The sequence below is a fragment of the Prosopis cineraria genome, unplaced genomic scaffold, assembly GCF_029017545.1.
Source record: "Prosopis cineraria cultivar Desert tree isolate PC_DT_omini unplaced genomic scaffold, ASM2901754v1 PC11, whole genome shotgun sequence".
NCBI classification, from domain to species: Eukaryota; Viridiplantae; Streptophyta; class Magnoliopsida; order Fabales; family Fabaceae; genus Prosopis; species Prosopis cineraria.
Genome location: NW_026555342.1, coordinates 7871427 through 7887350, shown reverse-complemented (window position 1 = coordinate 7887350; position 15924 = coordinate 7871427). Strand labels below are relative to the sequence as shown.

At 34.8% G+C, this 15924-nt stretch overlaps 1 protein-coding gene across 3 annotated transcripts; it reads right to left on the bottom strand.

Moving 5' to 3' along the window:
- Positions 1-7530: 7530 nt before the first annotated feature.
- Positions 7531-14586, bottom strand: LOC129285468 (serine/threonine-protein kinase BSK1). Of its 3 annotated transcripts, none has more exons than XM_054921186.1 (9): positions 14038-14586; positions 13788-13923; positions 13215-13348; positions 12986-13091; positions 12709-12794; positions 11696-11890; positions 8289-8453; positions 8097-8210; positions 7531-7994 (listed from the first exon to the last, which is right to left on the bottom strand). In XM_054921186.1, the coding sequence occupies exons 1-9, from the start codon at positions 14377-14379 to the stop codon at positions 7740-7742; spliced, it is 1533 nt and encodes a 510-aa protein (XP_054777161.1). In that variant the 5' UTR covers positions 14380-14586; the 3' UTR covers positions 7531-7739. The 3 variants fall into 3 exon arrangements, with proteins under 3 accessions (XP_054777161.1, XP_054777162.1, XP_054777163.1); XM_054921187.1 differs by having other exon boundaries at positions 11696-11884; positions 14038-14585; XM_054921188.1 differs by having other exon boundaries at positions 11696-11866; positions 14038-14585.
- Between the last annotated feature and the right edge of the window lie 1338 nt (positions 14587-15924).

Genomic DNA, 15924 nt, shown 5'->3' with positions numbered 1-15924 from the left:
TGATGATGTAGAGTGCAAATACGTGTTGTGACCATGCTAAATTGACATGAGTATGACAATTATTGCCACTTGTATTTAAATTAATTGACATGTATTAGTATAAGTTAGACATACCTTAGTTACTAAGTGGTTGTACTCACCTCTCTCTCTTTAATATTATAAGAGTTAGTTCATCTAATTAGGATAGAGAAAAACAGCCTAAGGCATAGGATATTCATCCTCTTTGTAGGCCTCATTCTTATTTTGATTATTATGTGCATAATTTGCATGATATTGCTAGCTAGGAGAGTATATGTCTTTGGCTTACTTGCACTATGAGATTGTTAAATTAAGTTGTGTATTTTGGTCCTTAGGTTATGTATGTCTTAATTATGAAATCAAAGAAAGGGCAAAATACTAGTACAAGTAAGAAGTAAACAATTATCTACTTGATATTGAATGGCACGATGATTTATGAATTAAGGCTCCCTCTTTTATTTTTTTTTATTGAGGGGGTTAAGCATTGAAAATGTGATAGATGTATTATATGTATGATGTGGTGTATTGCGCAAGTGTCTATGAGTTTATTGAGTGTGGTCTAGGTGTAATTTAGGCATTTGACACTTGAAATAAAATTAGGGCACCCAAGTTGTGTTTGAATTGTGAAAAAGAGTGTGTTGAAAAATGAGTATCTAATTTTTTACTGAGAAATAATTTGATTGTGAAGTGTCATTAACTAGAGCTAGCAAAAATCTTTCTGTAGACACCTAAATCACCTTAATCAGATGTCAGATAGAGAAGTAAGACGTGTCAGAAGTTCTCCCTTATTGCTGTCAAATGACAACATCAATACTGTAAAAATTGTGCAATGCATTACGGCGTATGGCACAAAGGCAATGTGCCACGGCACACATTAACACATGCCATGACGCACCTTTCTTTTCCAGTACTATTTTGCTATTTTCAATTGAAATGCAAATGCCTTTATATAAGTTTGTATCCCTTACTTCCATATACATTTTTTACTTTGATTTTTTAATTTATAAAAGTATATATGAGTATGTTGGAAGTTTGAAAACTTGGAACCCTATTTGGTAAATTTTACAAGCTTGGTAATTATTTTGGATTAATTCCCTGATTACCTTAGGTTTTAGAGATAATCATAGATTAATAAGGGAGACCTTACACCACACATTACATAAAATAACCACACTGATGTTGTCAATTTGACAGCATCAGAGGCAAATTTTTGATGTACCCTTAAACTCTGTCTAATATCCGATTGAAGTAATTTAGGTGTCTATAGAAAAAATTAATCAAGTGCCAAAAGCTCATAATCACCTCTGGACCACACTCAATAACCTTAATTTACCCTATGCAATATACTATAGCATCACAATAACACTTATATAACATTTTCAGCTCTTAACCTCTTAATTTCAAAGATAGAAAAGGGAGACCAATTATATATAATAAATATTATAAATATGCATATAGTTAAATCCTTACTTGCACTAGTATTATGGCCATGCCCAAATATATCAATTTACAATACACAACTGTAAGGGTCTAAAATACATCAATTAATATCAACAATAACATCGTGCAAGTAAATATTAAAAGTATAAATCCCTAATTGGCAGTTATCAATCTTAAATACACATGATTCAAAATAATATAGGCCTATTATTAAGATTAATCAATCTTAAGCCTCTACAGCTTTTTCTTTATCTTACCTCAAGCTAACACCTATAAATTATTGAAGAGAGAGGAGTTAGGTATAATTACTTAGTAACCTAAGTCAATTTAGCCTATACAAATATAAGTCAATTAATAATAGAAATGCAAGTGACATACTAAAAGACCTCAATTAATCACTACAAATATCAATCTGGTATAGTCATAACACTAACAAGCACATGAGCCAAAATATATATACACATAATGTCACAAGAATAATAACCATGTGACTTACAAGATGCTATGAATGATCAATACCATCCTTATATCCCCATGGTACCTTCGAATGAAACTATAGGCTATTAAATCAATAGGTTTGTCCATGTGAATAGACTGCCTAAGCTCTCCAATTGTGAATAGCCACTTGGCCAAAGCTACTACACTTACTCTTAGACTACAGTTTTTCCCAAATCACACACTATGGGGTGTCATGCCCCTAAGATAGCCTCCTCGTGAAATAAGTAGAAACTAATTAGGTTCAAGTCCCTCAATAAATCATGGGATGATCCCTCATTAAATAAATGAGATATTAAAGAATTGGCAAGTTATCAAGCTTCGAATGGTGGTCATACCATCTGGATTTAACAATATCTACTTTTTTCCTTAGGTGAACTCCTACCATATATGATCATGCAATTTGACACATGCTTAACATATAGCCTGCACAATCTCAATCAATTTGTTCTTTGCACGTAACATATTCAAGCATCATATCTTTAGCATGCAATCTCTCACAAGTCATACTTATTGCATCATCAATCATAACATATCAACATACTTTACCAAATCATCATTTCATCTCAAACATTCTTTTCATACTCATGACATTATATCTTTCATATTTATTTTATGTCTCTCCACAAACATGCTCAATGCAACATTAATCACATATCAACATAAGCCAATTTACTTTTATCCAAATCACATCGAAACATGCATCTCATTTCACATTTGCATTTTATTCATTTCCAAAAGCATATTCATGCTTACAAACTAGGTACAAGCTATTATAATAAATTAAACAAGTAAAAGCATAAATTAGAATTCCCTCAGTTACTTCAAATATTTGAGTAGTTGAATGTTTACCCCTTAATACAAGCACTTACGAAACTCTTGCCAAGCTTGAATGGTGCCAAGGATGATTATTCTACAATTAATCATACCTATAATCATTAATATCACTATTAATGAAATTACAACCCTTTTTAATTAACACTTCATCAACCCAATTTATATCCTCTTGCATTTAAGCAAACCCATTAGATTTATTAATTTCCTTTATCCTACAGTAGCTCCATTAAACTCTTAAATTAACGTTAATGGTTTTCAACCATCTTCAACCACCTCATTTAATATCTATTTTCAAACATTAATGTTACCTAACAACCAAAAACGTGCACAGTCATAAACTCTAGGTTTAAATAACTCAAATAACTTCCATTGATTCTGTTTAAATCAATGGGTTTAGAACCATTCCTATAAGTCCAAAAATCCACTTTTTTCTATAAAACCTAACTCAAAACTAAGAGAAAATGGAAGAAGAAGGAAGGAAAGGACATAGGAGACTTACCCCAAGTGGTAATAAGCCTCAAAGTACTCCTAAACCTCCAAAAATTCAAACCCTAATAGAGCTATTAGCGTGCTCTTCATTCCTTCCTTTTTTCTCTTCCAATTTTTTAAAAAATAGACTATCTGCCAAGGAACATGCTGCCCAAGTTGTAAGGTCTCTCTCACTAATTCAAAATTAACTCTATTATTGAGATAATTACAGGACTAACCCAAGTAAATTACCAAGTTAGTAAAATTTACATAAATGGAATCTCAAGTTTTCAAAACTCAAAATGCTATAAAAATCATTAAAAATCATTTTTATAAAATAAAATCAGAGAAAAACATATATACGGAAGCATGGACATCTTATAAAGTAAGATAACATCAAATTACGATTAATATAGAAAAAAAAGGATTCCGAGATAATTACACTGCAGCATAAAATTTTATGTTACAACATAAACTACAGAATCTATGATAGCAAAAAGCAATCATGGTAGATTTCCTGCCCAAATTTTTGACGCATACTAAATCTCTATCCAACGTCCAATTAAGGTGATCTAGGTGTCTACAAAAAGCTTTCTTCAAACTCTAGCTAATAGCACTAATTTCACATTCAAATCATTTCTCAATCAAAAGTTGGATATCAAAATGAAAATTTGCAATAAATTGTATAAGACTCGTGCAATACACCACACTCAACTAAAAATACATGTATCACAAATTCACCATTCAACCTCATAACACATAAAACATAAGGGGGAGAAATTTCTTGCATAAAACAATCATTTTCACTCCAAACCAATCAAAATACACATATTCCTGCTTGTATAAGTATTTTGGCCCCATACTAGGGTTTACAACCAAAACTCACTAATTCAGGGCACAAAATACACAAGTGTGATACAATAATAATGCAAGTAGTACCAAAAATATTCATGTAATTCTTGGTTGGTAAGTTAACAATCTTAATACACATAAAACAACATAAAGAGTCATACAAAGGATTATTCCACAATCCTATGCCTCGGCTCATTTTTCACAACATAAAAAGGCCTTAAAAATATTGAGAATTAAGGGGTGAGTACAACTACTCAATAATCAAGTTTCATCTAATATATATAATTGCATATCAATAAAAACGAATGCAATTGCCAATAAATACACGCATAAACATGTAAGACAACATATAGCCTCAACTACAATAATAACAGCCATGTGATCGAACTTCAAATACAATAATCATATATATATATATATATATATATTAGTAACACATAACCTGGGGTCGCAATAATATCAACTATGCACCTCTAAACTGTATCGGACCACAATACTAACAACCATGTGGCCAAGACTAAATGCATAATCACATGCCAATCTTATACCCTCCTGATTAACTCCAACATGAAACTGGCGACTATTTGATGGCTACGTCCTTCACGGACTAACCCAACCTTCTACTGGTAAGGAGCTACTAGGCTAGGATCAATTCATTTACTTGTGCAATTCGGTTTCTCCTAATACTAACAACCATGAGGTGTTGTACCCCTAATCTAACCTCCTCATAAATCGATGGAGACTAGTTAGGTTCGAGTCCCTTATAAAACAAGTAGGACAGTCCTGAATCAATTATGAGATAAGGGCTACCTCCTGATTCTAATGATCAGTGCTAAGGCAAGCTCTCAATTCTAACGATTGCTGCTAATACCACGTGAGTTTAGTCAACTACTCCTCTCCTTAGGTAAACTCTCACTAATGATCATACTATGCACATATATCACATATGTATATGCATTCTAATCAACCATTCATATTATGAATCCATATATCCATACTTACACCTAACTCACTCCACACACTAACTAGTGCATAATCACAATTTCTTATTTATCATCACTATTAGCATATATATGAACATACATATAATTTGTAACAATAACACATCACCAATCATGCCAAATGTGCATCATGAGTTTAAAAATATTAAACATGTTTCAAATCAACCATTTCAACAAATAATCAATTAATATTCAACTGTATAAACTAGGCTTCCCCCGACTACCTCAAACCTTTAAGAGGTCAAAGGTTCACCCCTCAATAAAAGTTCTTCACAAGCTATACCAAAGCTTGAATAGTGCACAAGATGATTGATTTACAATTAATTATACCAATCATCATTAAAATTATCATAAACACTCTTCCAACTTTCATAAGTCAATACTTTAATTACCCAAAAATTCAATCTCTTACACTTAAACATAACCATTAGGTTTATTAATTTTCATTAACTCCATTTAGCTTTTATTAACTTAAATAATCACTAATATAACACTCAACCATCTAAAATCACACATTGGAGGTCTAAAGTTCATCCAAAATAGATGATCCAAGCTTACAACCTTGTAAAAACGTCTAAATTATGTGTAAAATACTTAAACAACTCCTATTAGTCACATTTAAACTAATGGGTTCAGACTCATAGCCTTAAATCCAAAAATCATCATCTCCCGACCTTGAATCTCACTTTCAAAACGTGTAGAGGGAAGAAGAAGAGATAAAGAAGGCATACCTAGGTGAAACTAAGCTTCAAACACTTCTAAAATACCCAAGAGTTGATACCGTAGTAGAGAAAACATTCTCTTAGTTGCCCTCTCTTTGTTTCAGGTCTCACACTCTGTTTTTTAAACTGATTTTCATGTTTTAAAACTGGTATAAAATATTATGCTGCAGCATAAATTTTTATGCAGCAGCATAACGCACTGTGAGCTAAAAATCTAATTTTTCTTTACAATTTATGCTCCAGTGACCCAATTCACTTCTGAACTCAATCCAAAAACTAAAGCCAAACCTAATAAATTTATCTAACTATCCTCAAACCTAATTATACTTAAGTTTTCATAATTACCCTTTATTAGATTAATAAAGCATGGGAAAATATTTTAGGATATTATAGCCCGCACCGTGGTGAATGTTACAAAGAGGTTCACTCTCGTTATTTGGTCTCTACACCACGATGAATGATGCACAAGCTACGATGGATGGTACAGAGATGGATCTTCCATGTTTTTCTTCCTCTTTCAAGGTCCAGGTGGCCCAACTTCGCTCAAAGCCCTATCTTAAAGTTGAAACCACAACCTAATATGTTTATTAGTCCTTTCTAACCATCTTAAATTACAATCTCACTTTTAAAGTTACTTATTTATTCTTAACTAAATTAACTAATCCAATATCTAATTTTTTATATGTTAGAGTCATTACAACTAGCACGTGTAACACATGTAGGAGCAAGGCACATGGATGTTGAGCAAAAAAGCAGCACAAGGAAGTGAAGTAAAAGTTGACTCTGGCACCAATTGATGTGAAACGAAAAGAGGAAGAGAGAAAAGAGATAAAGAAGAGAGAAAATAGAAAGGAGGGAGAGAAAGAAGAAAGGGAAAGGCTGAAATTTTGAGAATTCTATTCAATAATAAAAAATAATTTGAATATAAATGAAACTCTATCTCTATTTATAGAACTCCAAAAAATAATAATAAATCTAAATTCAAATTCTAAATCTAATTTAACAAATAGTGATGGGATGATAATATCCTATTTTTTCGTATAAATAAATGAGATAATGATTAAATAAAATAATAAATCTTAATTAACTATTATCCCATATTCCATTACAAGGTCGAAGCCCATGTTATCTAGAGTATCAACATGCTAAATTCCTTCCCTAGTAATAACAGCTACTTGAATCTCCCAATCCTTTTCCCATCATCTCCAACATACGATCCAGCACTCCACAATTCTGTTCAAGATCAGAATGGTTGAGATGAAAACATTTATTAGTTCAAAGAGAAATCTTTCCATATACTCCCTTTGCATACAATTTTGTTGTTATCAGCAAAGTCTCGAATCTTGATCATTAGATTTTATGTCTGACCCCTCCAAACTCTCAAATGACATGTGGATTTCTCATTCACTTTGTGAGCTCCTCCAATAAGTAGGGACTTGCTAACTCCTATACTTCCTAAGACCCAAAAAAACCTAAGTATTAGTAGAGCCAGTAACTCATGCAAGCCGTGCTTATTAAAGTCAAGCTCAATTTGAACCAAACTTATTCAGATCAAGTTTGAAATATCTCACCCTTTTACAAAATCCGCACACGCACACACGCACGCAATCATACCATCTGCTGCCTCATGCAATAAGAATGGTCCGCATTCCAACCGTATTGCAAGGACAGCAGAGAAAGACTTGAAAGAGATTGCATATAGAAAAATCACCAAGATTCCCTTCCCCGTTTAGCGTGCGTATGAACAGTTAATTCCTATGAGCTGGTCAATGAACCAAAAGTACGTGTGCTATCTGAGCAGACACACGTTGAATTCAAGTAGAGTCAATATTTAAATTGGGTAGCTCAGCTTTTATACAGACTTTTGCAACCTCAATTACGTATAGCAAATTGCAAGTGATCAGTACTATGCGCCTCTGCCTCCTCTTTGCCTCTTTTCTTCCAAAGCAGCAGCCTCATTCAACATATCAGCAGCGTCCTTTTGCATGTCCAGCTTCGCTAGAGCAACTGATTGCATGTAGAATGCTACAGGCCAGTCTGGATAAACACATTGCGCTTGCATTGCATCTCTCAGCGCAGGATCTGGTTGATCGCATAACAGGTAGCATAGACTGCGCCGAGCAAAAACCGTTGGTGACACCATTGTTCCAACATCAATAAACTGCATCAACCACAAACGATAAGGATCTCTAGTTCAAATCTCATGCTCAACAAGCATGAAATTGACAAACATGAGCAATGTCCAGCAAGTGCTGAGTTGCACCTGTGAATAATTTTCAATTGCTGTCTTGAAATCTTTGTCACGGAATGCATAGTCTCCACGCTTCCTTGCTTCCAACATATCCCTCATCTGTTGGGTCCATTCTTGGAAAGACAACTAAACCGAACAAAAAATTTAAAGCTTTTAGCAAAAACTGTAATGTGGATTAGTATTGAAATTGTAATAATTCATTACCTCATTAGTCCCTTCATCATCTCTGTAGTGTGTTGCAACCAAGATCTGATGTATTGCAGTGAGGTCCATCCTTGAACAAGCCTCACCCATGGCTGAAAGAGGGCGTTGTGGGGTTGATGGAGCTTCCTCATGCTTTGGAATTCCAAGCAGAATATAAGAAGGTACCTAAAAAATATCAATGACCTATAAATGATGTAGTTTGATTCCTTTTTAATGCCAAAACAGGCAATTAGTGAGCATGGGTATTCATGTTAGGCTAATGGAGATACCCTTACTTGTCCTAAAGTACAATTTGTTCAACTGCAGCTAAGTCTGTGATATGGTAGGGGACACACACAACGATTCCAAAAAAGAAAGTTACAGTAATGACAGAATAAGATGCAAAAAGCATGGAAAAGATTGGCTGAGATGCAAAATTCTACACAAATTTAGGTTAGAAGGAACCCTAAACCCATAACTCTTGAATTTTCACGTACATTGTACCCTAACATCAATTTATGAGTCATTTTAGTACTTGGGGCATTAGAATATCCACATATCAAATGGCAAATGCTAAAAATGTTGGCCAAAACAAGAATGCCAAGAGACTCTACTATGCATATTCTTGATTACTAATTACTAACATGTAGCTCTAGATAGCCAAAGCACAAATTCACATCATTTGAAGGACAATTGGCTTCCAAAAATCATCAAGGAAGTTATCATGAGCAATAAATATGCATCTGCAATATCACTTTTTTTAAAGTAAGTCTTGAAATACATGCATAAGTCCAAAGTTTACATTCATAGATGAATAATCAGATTTGATCTGATGATACTAGAAAAATCAAAGCCTAAAATTAATGCGCAGGGAAATCAGTGATCATGCATGTAATGACTCGAGATGTTCCAAGCTAGGGGAAAAAAAATTACAAATGAAAAGGTACGCTAGCCTAGTCACAGTGACACCAGCCAAAGGCTGCCACCACATAATACTGGCCGGGTCATCAACCTTGTACATGCTGAGTTTGGCATTGTCGGTCTAGTTCTATGTGTTATTGATCCAACTAAATGCTCCTATAATATTGAAAAACAAGACAACATACAGTCTTGGCGTAAAACCATTTTTAGATAAGTTCTATATCACCACATATACAAATGGTATGTAAATATGAATTATAGTAAAGAAGGTTAATAAAATAAATGAACTTTCTAGGGATGGAAGTGGAGGCGAGGTACATGCTAAAAACAATTGATTGTAGTTCATATGCTGTTATCACATATTAATATGTTCATAAGAATAAAAAAGGTTGCGTATCAACACCCATTATCAATCTACGTGCAATGAAACATTTATATACTAGTCTCTTCTTCATATATTTTACTTAGAAACGTCTCAAAAAAGTTTTTAATGCACCAGAATATATAATTTACGTCATAAACTACAGAATGTATACTTTCCTTTGGACTGTTGACTTTGATTAAGATGATATCAGAGCTTGGCATCTACAAGTAGTGAGGAAATTTACTCCCAAGTAGTAAAATTTATAAATTAGGGTTAAGGTGCAAAAATACCTAGAAAGTATTTTTCTAGAAGCTGCTGTCATCCTCAACTTAATCATGGTGCACTAGTACCCATGAACCTACAAAAATGGTGCAATCTTCCCCAATCCATTAATATGGCATTGTTGACTGTTATCATGAAAGAGATGAAATGCTGACGAGTATTATTGATAGAAGCTTACTCTATCAAATTAACGGTTTATGGATAGAAAGCTTATTCTATCATGTCTGCAACAGCCTCTAACCAGGAGAATTAAGGAGCCTTTTGAGAGGCTATTCTACTCCTCAGCAACATAAGTACCTTCTATTGGAAGCAATGATTATGAGCAACCAACAAAGCATCCAAAACTTGGGAAATTGCACTGTTTTTGTCAGTTCATGGGTACCAATGCACCATAGTTGAGTTGAGAATACCAATAGCTCCCCAAGAAATACCTCTCGGGTAATTTGGCACCTTAAACCTATAAATTAAAATGAATTAATAGAAGCTCTATCTGTTTAGAAAAGTAATGTAAAATGAGATATCGATTTGTGCTTGCTTCACAATCTCTCACTCCAACAAAATAATGTAATTGTATTCTCCAGACACTGAATTGAAAGCTTGTACCATATATCAATTTCAATTAAGCAGATTCGTCACTAGATTTATTTAGATTTTCCACTCTGAGTTAATCAAGTTTATCCATTAACTCTAAAGCCAACACCAATCTTACAAAAAACCATACTGCAGTTCTACAAGAACAACACATTAACAACTTTGACTACTTAAAAACAGCAGGCATGAGTAGCCCATGCTCTACACAAACCCTTATCATATTATATAATACTTGCTACTTGTTAAATAAAAAAGTTTATGGCCTAAAGAAACCCCTTTATGAATCATGTGCAGATCACCTGGAATATATCTTTGCCCAAAAGAGCATTGCCTAGGCCAAAGATCTAGGTCACCAAATTAGATTTGATTTAGCAATAATCAGTTAAGGTTTCTCACACAACAATTAATTTGACTGAGAAATTACAGAAATAACGTAATCACTAGTAAAGTTGTATGAATTGAGTAAAAGATATGATTGAACTGCAGCATCCAATATCATGGACTATTTAGGTGACTAGATAACAACAGAAGACCAGATAGAGCCGTTCAAGAAACAAAGGTTCAATTACTGAATGAACTACTATGACAATTTGTTGAGTAAATTAATGATTTAGTCCATGAAATATCACCTTCTCAATTTAATTCTCAAATAAAAATGTCTCCTAATTTAGTGCTCCTACCAAACGAGCCCCTGCATTAGGACTTGATTTCTCTTCACTGTATTTCTCTCCATTGCATCGCTACTACACTTCCAAAACCATTTAGATTAAATTTTAATGATATAGATTAAATTTATACTTCCTAAAAACTATCAAATCTGAACCATCAAATTTAATCCAAAGGACCATAGTTGCAATTATCTCTCCAATAAGTGGGAAGAAACTGTTTTCCTTGTGTTAGGCAAAGTCATAGCAACTTAATATTTATAGACTAGATGACAAGCGACAAACAAGAGTCCGTATGACTGTTAATTATGATGTCGACATGGACTTGCTCAAACGTTATATTCTGAAAAAACGACATTGTTTTGCCTAATTTAATGATCTTGCCGAGCCAGGTGGGCTTTGAAAAATCAAGCATAAGTATGGTGTTTGAAAGAATGACAGTTTCTTTTCTTGTTTATACCATGTCTGTTGAGTGACTATGACTTTACCTATAGCAGAGGACCATTTTGACTGGGGGACTAAATTGAGAAAAGGGTGCTCTTATGAATTAAATAATTAATTTACGAGATTTTATTTCATTCTCCAGATTGCATAAGTATCCTTACATCAGGTTTTGTTTGCAATGGAGCAAGTGTTGTGACTAATTCCTTTGTATCAGGCCGCTCCCTCGGCTCATATTGCAAACATTTAGAGGCCAGATTGACAACTACTGCTGCCTCTTCTTTAGAGAACTTTCCCTCTAAATGTGAATCCATGAGAAGCATGTTGGCTTTCCCCTGTATCATGTCAAGTGCCTGCAACTAGAATCAGATAACTCCATATGGCACCAATGAAGATCCATCATCAAACAGGTTAAGGTTAGAAATGAAAATATTTTTTTTTAATTGTCATACAGCGACATCACTTTTCATGTGTCACTAAATTTTAACAGTATTTGTTGGTCAAAACTCTAACACCACAAAAAGGGCATAATAGATTACTATAATATGATGACAAGGTTCTACACAAAAAAGCTATAAATTCAATACTGACAAGATCAGGGAAAGAAGCAAGGCTTTTGATGACAAGTGGGAAGGATATGCACAAGTTTGACAGCAAACCAGCTCATTAGGCACTTTTATAGAAATAGGGTAAGATCGGCCAAGTTGGCAAGGCGTCTGTTCATAAATTGATATTTACTCTATGCTGGGTAATTGAGCTAGCTTAACAAAAGAAATTGCCACTCGAAGTCATAATATAGTAAATATATGAAGAGCAGTAAGTGACATGACAAATGAAAGGCTACTCAAAATTAAAAAATAGTAGCATATTGAATAACTATTAAGATATTATATTACCGTTGCAACTACCAAATTTCTTTCTAAGCTCAACCCACCATCTATGGTAGTTAATCCATGTTCACTGGCTGAGTATAGTTTCCTAATGGCGAGTATAAATATCCAGTCCACACGGAGGAAAATAATTATTGATATTTCATTATATGTCAACAAGAAAATTTTATAGAAGCTCCACTGGATGTGCTTAATTGGGCAAAAAAATCATAGACAGCATAAAAATGATCAGGTAAACAACAAGAATAGAGGAACAGAAAAGGTATTGGCAGATATAAACCACCTACATGACTTGGAGGGATGTGTTTTCCACTTAGCAAGTCTAGGAGAACAGTACCAAAGCTGTAAATGACACTTTCAGGAGTGACCCTTCCTACATTTTGATGAAGTAATGATGAGGTAATTGTGAGTATATAATAAATAAGATAGTAAAGGTAACAGGAAAATCGTCATGCAACAAATTTGCTGTGATTTCCTTTTCACAAATTAAATTATACTTTGACCAAGTAGAAGAATAAAGGAGAAGCTACATAATAGAGGTCAGGCAGCACGGACACGTAGTACCATTTCTTAAGTACTCAGGAGGTGTGTAAGCAAGATTCGTGCTATAACTTTTTCCATCCCTACTGTTCTTCATCAAACCAAAGCATGATAGACGAGGATCACCTTCCTAAGTGATCCATCAAAAAATCAGATGATTTGCCAATATATCATTAATATCATAAGCAACAACTCATAAAGCAAAGCATCTATGGAAAAAATTAGAGTTACAATAACAGCAAGTATACTCTACCTCATCAAATAGAACCCTATAAGCATTCAAATCATGGTATAATGGGCGACCCTCGGAACTACAGTAATTTAAAGTTTCTGCAATGGAAAGACCCACTCTTAAGCGCATGGCCCACTCAATGGTCTGATTTTCCCCTGAAATAAACAGCAAAAACTAAAGCTTGAACTGAGATAAACAGCAACCCACCTAATTTAACTCTTGATGTTTCCATTGTGGGCAACAAAATAGACTTGTTCTAGTAAAGAATATATAGGTTACATTAACCTTAGTACAACCTATACCAATGTCCTCTTAAGATTGTGAAAACAAAGTTGGGAAAACTTGAAAAACGAACTACTGCAGCAGCTAATAAGCAGTAGTCACTTAGATTCAGGGGGTGAAAAAATAGCAACGCTTGATTCCCTTTCGTAATTGTATGCCAAAAGATTTTAAATGGATAGGTAATAAGAAAGGTCCAAGTACACATGGCTAAAATTGATGACAGCGCTTGGCCGCAAAGTGAGAGCCGATGAGGCGCCCTTGAGCTAAAGTGATCAGAGCTAGTAGAATATTTGTGAAACAGGTGATACATACAGTGGAAAAGATGCTTAGCGAGAGTGTCATTGGGCATGTATTCTGCAACAAGTAGTCTCTCATCTCCATCACAGCAGTAGCCAATCAAATTAGCAAGCCTGCGATGTCGCAATTTTCCAACACCTGACGCCTCTTCCTAAGAACAACATAGTTTGGCGAAGAGATAGATATCAAAACACTTTTAGAAAAAGGAAAACCCAAGAAATTTGATAGTTGAGAAGAAGAAAAAGTGATAGAAGATGAAAGGTACCACAAATTGCTTGGGATCGGGCCATGCAGCCTTGGTGAACTTCTTGACGGCAATCCAGCGGCGGTTGGGGAGGCGACCTTTATATACAAGGTTAGGTGCCTTCTCTCCACTCTCAGACACAATAAATTCGGAGCTAAAATTATTGGTGGCTGCTTTGAGGTCGGCGAAAGAGAACTCGGAGAAAGAAGGAACGCCGGCGGCGGATGGGTCGGCGGTCAGAGAAGGTGGCGGGTGTGGTTGGGTATGGATGTGGTTGTGAGTGTGAACATGGTAAGGGGGTTGTTGATTTTGCTGCTTTTCTGGGTGAGTCTCGGTCAGAAGTGAAGATGGGCAGCAACCCATGGCTCGAATGAGTTACACAACCTTCTCTGCCAAGGGATCGCACAAACCATAGATGACTTCTAGTTGATGCCGATGCTACTGCTACTTGCTAACCACCCACAAGCTGGTTTTTGTTCCGAGTCTGAGAAGATAGAGCGGAACTCGTTGTCTCTTTTTTGGCTTTTAGATAGGGGTAAAAGAGAGTCTTGTGATGACTGCACCGTAAACTATTGATTCTTCATCCCCCTACAGTTGCTTGCGGGTTATAAAGACGCGACACGTACGGTGTACTTGGGTGATAAAAAGGAAAACAGTTGTAGTAGTTGAGGCCTATTAATACTGGAGATCTATTTTCAAAACCTCAACCTCGGCAAATTAATTTTATTTATCTACGGTCCACCCTCATTTCAGTTGCCATAATTGGTAAAAATTACGTATCGCTAATTTTCTTTTCTTTCTTTCTTCTTTTTTTTTTTTGACTAAAAGAAACTTCATTCACAAAGAGATAAACAATTACAAACTAAGAAAAAAAATCCAAGAAAGGAAAGACAAACGACCCCCTTAAGGAACCAAAAAAGCCTAATGGGGAGGAGGGAGATACAAGTTAAAATTACATGAAACATTGTATGCTAATTTAACAAGGTAGGCAGCATCCTTGTTGTCATTTCTATACAAAAAGTAGATATTAACATTTCAATTCTTAATTAAAAGCCTTGTATAATGTCGTAAAAGGGATGGTAACTATAGTTGTCTCTTGTAATAGTCGAGATAGCATATTCATTATCACAAAAGGCCTCCACAGTTCTATATCCCTTCTTCCAACATAATTTTAACCCATAAAAAATTTTATAAATTCTTGTAATGCCAGCGGGGACATGATCCAGCTTTTGATTAAAACCAAAAATCCAATTCCTGATATTATCTCTCATGATACCTCTATGCGTACTACGCCCATTACTAAGAACAGACCCTATCCATCTCCAGCCTAATTGCATCTATCCTTGATTGATGAGGATTGTTAGCAAAATGAAGACATTCATGGTTTCCAGCTTGAGTAAGTATCTTCATATCAGCAGCTACTTTGAAAAGGAAAGCAAAAGGATCTTCCATAGATCTTCTTCCTCTACTTGAAAGAGAGTCTTGCATTTAACTTTTCAAATATTCTAACAAGTATAAGCAAAAAGGGTGCTCCAAGGGACACACTGTGTGAAGTGATTACCAACTTGTGCTTTTAAATTCCATGATATCTACTCCCTTCTATTTAAGCTAAAAAATTTATCCATAACATTTGGCCGCACATATTCCTTCCACCACTTCATAGCATGAGGACAGTCTCTGAATAAATGCATAGAATCTTCAATGTAAGAACACCTGAAGGGACAAGGGCGGTCCACATCTAGACCGCGTTTTTGCTGTAGCTTCATTGTGTGTACTTTATCATGTGCCATCAACTAAAGAATGGATTTGGTCTTCTCAGATATCCTCTATCTCCAGATGATGTGCCAAATGGGGTCTGTATGAACCTCCCTACCTGCAAAAAGGATAGAATAACCAGAGTGCATAGAA